This window comes from Struthio camelus, chromosome 4, assembly GCF_040807025.1.
Source record: "Struthio camelus isolate bStrCam1 chromosome 4, bStrCam1.hap1, whole genome shotgun sequence".
NCBI classification, from domain to species: Eukaryota; Metazoa; Chordata; class Aves; order Struthioniformes; family Struthionidae; genus Struthio; species Struthio camelus.
The window spans coordinates 75,616,824-75,627,498 of NC_090945.1; the positions used below are offsets into that span (position 1 = coordinate 75,616,824).

Here is a 10,675-nt window from a genome sequence, read left to right on the forward strand (position 1 = left end):
CCTTCCAAGGGATATAGACCCCAGCTTTGCTGGAGGATCCAAGATTGCTGGATTCATTCGTTGCGCTCAGGATGCGCCTGGGCACAGCAAGGGGATTAAACTATTAGCAACTCGTCGCCAGCTCTGATCCTTCCTGAGCTACACATTATCGGAAAAGTTGGGCTTCCTGTTGCTCTCGCCTTCGGTCCGGGAGTGGATCAGACCGACTCCACGATCCCTGGCTGAGCCTGTGCCTCGTCTGCGCATGAGTCGCCGCGGGAGGCTCCGAGGCTGGAGTATTTCAGGGGCTGGGCACCTGGGGAAGATGCTCAGTGCCTGAAGGAGGCCGTGCGCCGGGCGGAGGGGAGCGCAGCGGCGGGCGATGCCGAGGACGCCCAGCCCGGCGGGACCGGTGCCCGCGGCCTGAAGCGGCTGCGGCGGCGGCGGCCCGGGCCGTGGGGGCAGCGCCCGCTTCAGCACCGCGGACAGCGCGCAGCGAGCACCGCGGCTCCGGCCCGGCCGCCCCCCGCCCCGGCCCGGCCCGGCCGCCCCCCGCCCCGGCTCTGCTCCCCGCTGTCCCTTCCCCCCGCCCCCGCCCCGGCTCTGCTCGCCGCTGTCCCCCGGCTCCGCTCCCCCGGCTCTGCTCGCCGCTGCCCCGCACCGCGCCGCCGGCAACATGCGCGGGCGGCCGCGGGCGGCGGCAGGCGAGGCTGCGGTGCCGGCTCGGATGTCCCCTTCCTCCTGCCCTCGCCCGCTCCAGGCGACCCGCTGAGAGATGGACTTGGCAGGCGTGCTGCTGGCGTTGCTCCTCGTGCTGGTGCTGGTTGTCTCTCTGCTCTCTAACCTCCTGGTGCTGCTATGCTTCGTCTACAGTACGGAGATCCGCAAGCAAGTCGCCGGGGTTTTCCTGGTGAACTTATCTTTTTGCAACCTGCTCCTTACCGTCCTGAACATGCCTTTCACTCTGCTGGGGATCCTGAGGAACCAGCAACCCCTCGGGGGCTGCGTCTGCAAAGCGGTGGGCTTCCTGGAAACTTTCCTTACTTCCAACACGATGCTGAGCATGGCAGCGCTCAGCATCGACAAGTGGATTGCCGTGGTGTTCCCTTTAAGCTACACCAGCAAGATGCGGTATAAGGACGCTGTGATCCTGATGGGCTACTCGTGGCTCCACTCCCTCACCTTCCCCTTGGTATCCTTATTTTACTCGTGGGTAGATTACAGCAGCGTTTATGCCTCTTGCACCTTGCACCTGAAGGAAGAGACGGAGCGGAGAAGGTTTACAGTGTTCACCATCGTCTTTCATGCCACCAGTTTCATGCTATCGCTGGTGATCTTGTGTTTCACCTATTTAAAGGTGTTGAAAGTCGCCCGGTTCCACTGCAAGCGGATAGACATTATTACCATGCAAACTCTGGTTTTGCTGGTGGACATCCACCCCAGGTAACGTGTGCATGTTCATATCCACGGTCCCAGGGCTCTTGCAGTACCCCAGGGTGGAAAGGGTGTCCTGCCTCCCCAGCACCCTTTTGTGTAGTCCTGCCTGCCCCGGGCATTCGGCGAAACCTCCCGCCTCCAATTCCAAAAGCTGCTTATCTTGCCAGAAGATGGTGGCTTGTGCATTTGTAGCCCTCTTTGTTTAAATGCTAGTCCCAGACGCCGGGTACTCCCAGGTGTCCCAGCTCCCCTTTAACGGGGAGCTGCTGCTTCGGTGACAGCGATCACCTCCAGGCTCCCCGGGGCTGGGGCTGAGAGTCCTTCCCCTCTCAGCTTGGTCCGGGAGAGCTCGTCTCGCTTCTTGCCTTAACCCACTGATTGCTCTTTTCCCTTTGCAGTGTGAAGCAGCGCTGCCTTAATGAGCAGAAGCGGAGAAGGCAGCGGGCAACCAAGAAAATCAGTATTTTTATAGGGTCTTTCGTGATCTGTTTTGGTCCTTACATTATCACCAGGTTTGTACTTCCTGCTGGGGTGGGATGGGGTGGCGTGGATCGACCTGCCCTCAGATGTGCAGGAGCCGGTGCCTCGGGGGGTTCCAACTAGTTGTGGGCTGCTCGAGCCTGACGGAAACCCGGGACCGGCTCTGACGGGTAGCACACATATACACCCACCCACCCACCCCCACACACACACCGTGCACACGCTGAGCCGGTCTGCAAGGCAAGCCACGGCTTGCGTGCGCTGCTCACACTAAGAGCCTTGGCAGGCTCCAGCTCTCCTTGCCTCACTGCAACTAGGTCTGGGCTGCTCTGCCAAGAGCAAGAGGCTTTTAGGACAAGTACCAGGAATTAATTATATGCCAGTGGGAGATTAAAGCAGTTTAAAGATTGACCACCCCTCCTTATTAGCAGAATTCAAGCAATAGAGAGGAAAGCAGACAGCTCTTCCTGATTATCTCAAGCCTTTTTTTTTTTTTTAAGCATAAGGCCAAGCTCGCTGCTATTGGAAGCTGAGGTGACATAATTTAAATTTATCCAAGCTTATAATTTGGCAGATACGCTTTGTGTCTGGAAACGTTATTGTCTGTAAATATCTTGCTAATGGTGCACCATGGCCTTGTGATGGGGTGTGATAGTTATGTCCCAGGAAAGCTAATATTTAAACTTAAAAAATGTGTATGAAACACTATGACTCTCAGCCAGTCAGAATCATTGGCTTCTACTCTGGTGGTTTACACCTTTTTAAACAGTCATACAGCATTCTCATTCCATACTTGTACAGTCTTTATACAACATATGGTTATTATTTTTAAAGCTTGCATAAATCAGCGAGTTGGAAGCCAACATATCTATACTGAGTTGCAGCACGTCAGGATCTAGCCTTTCATTATAAACTAAAATGGGCGACGGTTTTCACAACTGAGTTTCACAATTTCTTTTTTTTTTTTTTTTAATATTGCACCATTTCACAGTGCATTTAAGAGAGAAATGACTTAAGAGAGAACTAACTTCCATCAAAGTAAGGTGCATTAGCCTTGTAAAACCATCCTGGTGAGGGCTTTCTCAAGTTTGCTGCCAAGCTGACAGGGTCTTCAGAAACACCCACTTGCAAAAATTGGACAGCTTTAGCACATTGATTTTGCAGAATCACATATGTGTGACCATTGTCGTTGCCCTTTTCTTACAGGGGTAGGGGGACAGGTTAATGCATTAGTACACAAAAATGACAGTGCTTTTTAACCTTTAGGATGACATTTTTTGATTCCATTTATATATTGAAAAGGATTGCTGACAGATTGCCTGGATAACTGCATTTTTTCTGCAGTTGAAGGGATTGTTACAAATATTAACATTACCTCACAGAGTTAAAAGGTTAACTGATTGCTGTTCAGTACATTATGAGTCATTTTCTATTCATTTTTTCCATGATCAGAATATACCTCTATATCAAGATAAGGATGAATTTTGCCATCTTCTTTCTATCTGAATTTTATCCTGCTCAGCAAATTCCAGCATCAGAGCACTTTTCAGGATGGAGATATTTTTTACAAACTTCTAAAATAAAAGCCACTTCATTCTCCACACCTTGCATTTGGCAAATGTGAGATGGAGCGTTTTCTATGTGTGATAAGCCAGAACTGGCACTGCATACGTCAATAGAAAGAGCACTGAGGTTTGGTTTATGCAAATGCATGTGTCAAAGTGCAGCTTCCGTCTCAGATATGAGAAATGAGATTTTTCAGTGACAGTAAAATGGGAAGTATTTGGGGAGTGCATCCTCAAAGGCGTTTTGCCTCAAAGGCAAGGCAGTCTCCAGGTAGCGCTAGATAGAAGGGAAGGTTGGGCAGTGTCCAGGTAGCACTAGATAGAAGGGAAGGTTCTTGGTCGCAGGATTTGGTGCTGTACCTATTTCTACACTCTCCATTCATTCAGCTTTTCAGGGGGATTGCACTGAATCAATCTCTATGGAGGTAGTGAGACAGATCTCCTACCCTATTTTCCTGCTCTTTGACCTGGTGACTCAGGTTGCGCTGTGAGGTCAGTAGTTGCTCCTAATTTCAGAAATGTGAATGAGATTATGATCATTAACAATTATATTCATTTGTTCACTAAAAGCCAACAGATGAATTTCATCCTTGCTGCAACAGCAGTACTATCAAGAAAATGATACTACAAGGTATTTAGATGCATATTTCTAAGGCTGACTTGATTTGGCCAGGCCCCTTACCTTATTAAAACCAGGTGTTTTTTTTTTTTTTGGTTGGCTTCAATGAGGTTACATTTGGGCCCCTGATACATTACAGGGCACACACAGAAACACTTCTATTTCCATAATGGAAAGAAACCCTTCTCTTCTATTTAGTAGGTTTATTAAAACATCAATTGTTCATAAAGATCAAGTGTATATTTCCCAGGTTAAGGTGATATTCGTGATGGAATAAACTTAGAAAACATAGGAGGTGTCATTTATGGTACATTTATTCATTCCTCAGATTTTGTGTCTTCACCTGCTCTCTATTCTGAATTCACTGGAATTTTTTTCCAAGCAGCTTCAAGTAAAAGTTGTGTGATTTTTAAATGTATTTGCCATATGAATTGTTTCACTTTTATACATACAAAACAGATTTTTTCCTGTCAGAGTTCAACTACCTGCTGCAAAGTTAGTCCTAGTGATGGTAAACCAGCTTTTCTATACAGAGGGACTGGAACAGCTATAAAATTCAACATCTTGCAAAATGGGAACTCCGCACTTTGGAAAGAGACAAGGCCAAAAGGTTACTTGAAGCCTTGAGAAAGCTTCTGATCTTACATCTTCAAACTGTGATGTTTTACGGTATAAAAAGGGGCTATTTTAGCTTTTTCTGTCTTACGAAATAAACATAGTTGTCTTTAATTGAGAGATATCTGATTCTGGCAAAAGCAAAATAGTTTTTTCTTCTACATGCAAAAAGTTGCACAAAACTCATACAGGTAATAAAAACTCTCACTCTACTCTTTCCACCTTTCTGGAGAGGCTGCCCCCTGCAGATGTGCTGTGTGCCAGATGCTTGCTGGAATAGTCTGGTATGAAGGTTTCCTCTCAATCTGCGGAAAAATTGTTTAACTTAGTTGCAATTTCTCCACCCATGATTAATGCACCCAGCTCAACTGAGGTGCAGAAGCTACTAATCATCTGTGAATCACAGGCCAATGGTCTGGAGACAGCTGGCTGGTCACATAACGATGATAAAAGCGTTGTCTCCTTGTTTTTGCTGCCCAAATTAGCGGTCAGCCAAGTACACAGAGATACTTTCACAGGTAAGTACCTGTAGTTGTGCTCCTAACCGTAGTGTGTGATTGCAGATGACACACAAATCTCTCTGAGATATTACCATGATGTCCTTTGTACTACAGCTACAACAACTAACATGAATCCTCTTTGCATATGTGATATTTCACAGCAGCGGTACAATGTGGGTTCACTGTTTTGTATCTGGTGCCGGGGGTGGCGGTAATACAGCCGTCTAGAATAGGTTTCTGAGTTTGTTTGAGGTGCTGTATAGTATCTAAAACCTCTGCGTAGGCTGACAGATGAGACCCACAGCTTCTGGGACAGCAGTCTGATGCCAAGGGGGGACATGCTCAAATGTCTCAAGTGTCACTAAACAGCTGTATTTGGGCAATTGAGTTGAATGAGCCCATACAGCCCAGGTGCCATATGTCTGTCTTAAGCTGGCCACGGAAAAGAGGTAGTCAGTTATGTTATCAAGATTTTGACTATTGTCTTTTAACAGCACAACTTCCTAAATTCAGAAAGTGTTGCAAGAAACTGCACGCCTCGCTTATCTCTGAGATACAGGAGAATTAATATTGAAAGCATACTTTTTCTGTCAGTCCATGAAGGGAGTTGTTGTCTCCCGGTAATCTTGCTAGGAAAGTTTCCTTTGGCTTTATTGAATACAAGGAAAAATGTAAGCTCTTAAGTAAGTACAGAGGCCTTCTCCTGCAGAGACCATGTACTGTAAGAAAATAATTGTTACTTTAGTGTTTCCTGAAGCATGAGTTGAGCACTGGGTTCCGTGTGAATATAATACTTGTGTTTCCCTTTCTCATTGACATTTAACAGGTTGATAGAGCTCCTTCCTTTTATTACCATAAACTACTACTGGGGGATTATAAGCAAGTGCCTCACCTACAGTAAGGCTGCATCAGATCCATTTGTTTATTCACTTTTACGTCAACAGTACAAGAAAGTTCTGATCAACATTGTCAATAGGATACTTAAGAGGGATCTGTATCCTTCATCAGGCTACAACAGCTCTCTCGACACTGAAAATGATTACTGCTTGCACAGAACAAACTAACAACTTGACAATCATTCCCTCCGAATAAGAAAGGCAGTTACCGCTGCTGGAAAGTTGCCTTTTTCTTCTCATGCCGAGTGGACAAGGACAGCGACAGTCTCCAGGGTGTGAAAGCTGCGTTAACGCAACACACTTAATTGTGGACTTTCATGAAAGGTTCTTCCGTGGTCTTCAGCCAGCATGATATATGGCAAAGCCTGTGTCTGAGTGAACGGAGTAGGTCTGAGGGGTTTAGATGCTTAGAGAGCCTTTAGAGAAGCTTAGAGAGCCTTTAATGTCTCATGCATGAAGATTTGCTATTTTACTGAGCATCCCACATGGTATTCAACCAACTTAGATGAAAGAGTCTGGGACCACGGGAATCCCCAACTTGGACAGAGAGGTTCATAGTCCTCTGTGCTACACATATACCTTGGCAGCCCTAGGTTTGTGCTGTTAGTTTTGGACATTAAAAATAAGTCTTTTCATGGATTGTTTGCTGCACATGTACCCTGGAGGCCCTGGATTTGCGCTGTTAGTTTTGAACATTAAAAACAAGTCTTTTATTTGATTGATTTATTGTATTGGTGCCTCAAGTGAGTGATATGGGTCAGCACTTTGAATATGAGATAGTTATTACTATTATTATTTATTGTTAGGCATCATGACTGTAATATAGCCTTTAGGAAGTGGTACATATATTCAATATGCCAGTATTTTATCAAGCCTAACCAAAGTCCACATATCTGAGTTACTAATATTTAGCACTTCAGTGGTATGTGATTACAATAATTGCAGCAACAGTAACAAAGGTATATATGGAGTTTAGTTAAATTGCACTGTAGTTCCATCACTGAGCTAGTCCTATTCAAACAAGCTTTTATTCAGAAAAAAAAAAAGTTAGACTGTAGAAATGACAGATACCACTGTATTTAAGATATATTGCTTCAGAAGCTAACTACTTTCAAAGAACAGGCTAAAACATGTTAATTAATTTTAAGGGATATATAATGTGCAAAATATTTCATGCCATGGCTACATTTGGTGGATTGCAATAATATTGTACAATCTTTTCTTTTTTATTATCAATTAATCCGCTGATTTTAACTGATACCAAGAGATGTCTGGGAGATTTTGCAACAGACCTGCTGCCAAATGCCCAGAAACACAAAGCTGATTTATTACTATATGTACTTTTCTCTTTCATTTATTTTTAAATCTAAACAGGTGTTTGAAAAATGTTGGAATTATTTTTGAACAATATTTGATTGATTATATAAGACATAAATCAAAATATTATATGGCATTCAATAAGCTACTATTTTCTAAACAAGCATATAAGAGGAAAATTAAAGCAATTCTAAAATATATTTTAAGAAAAATAAAGAAATACAACAGTAAAAACACTTATTTTTATGTAACAATAGGCTTGACCCTATTAAGCCTTGAGAAGGCTCTTCCTCACCCAGCTAAGTATATAAGCCTGTGATTAGGCACAGATATAATTTCCTTTGAAGTTAATGTCCCCTATTCCCATGCTAGAAAATTAAGCACACTTAACTCTTTTGTAAGATCAATGTTTGAGTGCTCAGCACATCCAGAGGGTTGTTCCCACCATGCACAATAAAGAAGAAGGAGAGAGCCCTATTGCAGTCCCATTGAAGTCAAGGAAACGGTAATGCTGCATAACAAATACAATGTTCTCTTATCTCCAGCTTTTAATCTTTGAGGCCTTTCCGATTTTTTTTTTGCCATGCAGTACCTTAGGCCTCTGTGTTTTGCATCTATAGTTTTGCCTGTGTTAAAACTGAATGTACTACAATGGTTTTGTCTTCTTAGTAAAGTGTTTGTACTCTCTCCAATTTTGTGTAAATACAATATTTCAGAAAAAAAAAAAGGTATGTGGAATCTTTCAAGCTTTATTATTTTCCTCTCTGCTTCCACATACTTCCCCCCTACTGCCGTGCCACTAGAAAAACCCGATGCGTGTCTTGCACGTCACCTGCAGCGTAAGGATCAGATATCTCTGTGAGGGGAGGAATGCTAAACTTTCAGTTATTTTATAGTCAATTCTGCGCCAAAAAGTTCTGATAGACTACAATATTTATCTGTAAATAAACATGAGTTTAATGATGCCTACATTAGTTAGCTACTTAGCCATTCTATAGCTTTCTAAACAAAACGTTGCTCACTCTAATAAAGGAATATGTTAATATAGTTAAATGTCTTAAACTGTCACCTTCAAGACACTCAAGCCAAATAAAGCTTTAATTTGTGTTTATCTTTTTTGGTATTAAGAAAATAATAGAAAAGAAAAAAATTTCTGGTAATAAACTTCTGAAGCTATTAACCTTCTAAAGCCACATTTAAAAGCTATAAAAGAGAGCATAGTTAAACCAACACATCTGCCATTAAGTTAATTAATGAGGCTGATTCATGCCAGTTAAGGGCATTGTCATGCACACATTGCAATCACAACTCAATCCTACAAAGCATGGAGCACACGTAGAGGTGCTTAAGTCTAGATGAAAATGAAGGAAGAAAAGGATTTTGAGTCTGTCCTGGGTGTTGCAGAATCTCTTTTGGGTTTAATTCCTATAGAGAATTAGGCTACCAAGCCCTGCAGTGTAGTCTAAATGAAAAGTAAAGATACCAGCAGGTAAGGAAGAGCAAGGAGTACTGTATTCTTCGTTATCCTAATTCTTCCCTCTCAGTCTTGATCTGTAACAAAGTGCCTTCCTTAGCATTGCCAAATGATATCTTCCTCTGCTCACTATGCAAGGCCAGTTCTACAGGTTCTACAGGTAAGTTTTTCTTACTCCCTTCTTCTCCCCACCCCATGCCAGAAAAGGGCTTGCTTTGCTTTTGTAATTGAGTAGGAAGTGCTCAGGGGGAGGCCTCGGTTTCATTCCCTCTCTTTCCTGACGCAGGAAGAGCTCCTGTGCTTTATCCAGTGCTCTGGGTTATCCTGGGGTAGGAGGGGCTAGAGGGAAACACGATTAGCCTTCAGTTTCTGAAATGCTGAGAGAAGGATCAAAAGATCACTGGGCTACTGGAGATGAGAACATTTATCTTTAATGGTGGGAACATTCACCAGAGGAACCAAAGCTGTGGATTCACTCTTACTGCTGTTTTAGAAAAAACAGTCACTGGCTACACAGCCTTGGTCAGAAGATTTCCAGAAAAGCTGAAAAGTGATATCCAAAAATAGCATCTTGCCATTGGCACACTCTTGCTGACTTCAAGGTGGTGTTCCAGGAAGCTTTATCTGGATTTTGTAACAGACAGCCCTGGGGCCTAGGATGCTTTTGTGCTATGAAACTAGGGGCTGGCAAATACCTGGCAGGTCTACCGTGGAGCTAAAAAATCCTGAGATTTGACTCTCTGGTAGAGATGTCATATGGGTCAGCAGGAACTGCCTGATACTATGACTTCCCTAAGCTAAGGAGCTGTGACCTTCCTGCAGCTGCTTAGTGAAAACAATGCAAGTTACTAGAAGAGAACTTGAGAAGTACATCATTTATATAGAGCAGTACCAGCAGGGCTCAGAAAGCTCCTGCGTTGTGATGTTTCAGCTCTTAGTTGTAGTCAGAGTCAGCGAAAAAGTTTTCTCCTTTGTCTTTAAACAGGCGTTACAGCTGCAGAAACTGGAATTCAGAACTGCATCTTCCCTGGGTGATACCTTTTCACAATGACAGTCAGAGTATGGAACTCTGCAGCACAATAAACCTTTAATTAGTCCATGCAAACTGGCCAAACTGAGGAGACATTCAGCTGTAACCTCTTTGTCTTCATGCACCTCCACTGAAGTATTTTGGAGTGTGATGGCTTGGACACTTTCTGACAAGATCCAGGATGCAGTTTCGAATCTACCTTTACAGAAGAAAAAGCAAGTCTGTATGCCCCATTTGCTAAGTGAGTGCTCTAAAATTTGTTTATCAAAAGGACAGTTATCCCTTCCAAATAGCAACATTTTTTTTCCCCAGTGTGCTGATATTGCAGGTAAACTCTGAGGTTGGTAGTCAGATTGAGTTTCTGAGGCTATAGAGATAAAGCAGTAGCTGGACCGTAGATTCCCAAAGGGCTGGGTTATGAGTTGGATCCCAACTGCTCAGTCCTGGCAAGATGGATGTGCTTCAGTCCAAGCGCAAAAATTAAATTAGGTTTCCTGAGTTGTTTGATATTGAAAACATGTGCATCTCTGAGATTAGATGGCAGCTGAGTAAGGAGCTCCAGAACCATAACTTTGGAGTTAAATGCCTAAATTCCCTTTAATCCAATTTAGTGATATTTTTTTAAGATGCTGTTTCAAGACTTCAGGTCCTGTGAACTTTCACTCTGCAGATTCCTTAGCCCCATTGCAGAGGGGCATACACTTCATCTGAATAAATTAGCACCCAATAAATCCGTGTGAATATACTCAATGATTACTAAATA

The 10,675-nt window shown here is 43.6% G+C and overlaps 1 protein-coding gene across 1 annotated transcript; it reads left to right on the forward strand.

Annotated features, from left to right (window-relative positions):
• The first annotated feature begins 591 nt into the window (after positions 1-591).
• Positions 592-6,809, forward strand: GPR78 (G protein-coupled receptor 78). The gene is made up of 3 exons (XM_009686196.2): positions 592-1,422; positions 1,815-1,928; positions 6,022-6,809. Exons 1-3 carry the CDS (start codon positions 755-757, stop codon positions 6,257-6,259), a joined length of 1,020 nt encoding a protein of 339 aa, XP_009684491.1. The 5' UTR covers positions 592-754; the 3' UTR covers positions 6,260-6,809.
• The last annotated feature ends 3,866 nt before the right edge of the window (positions 6,810-10,675 follow it).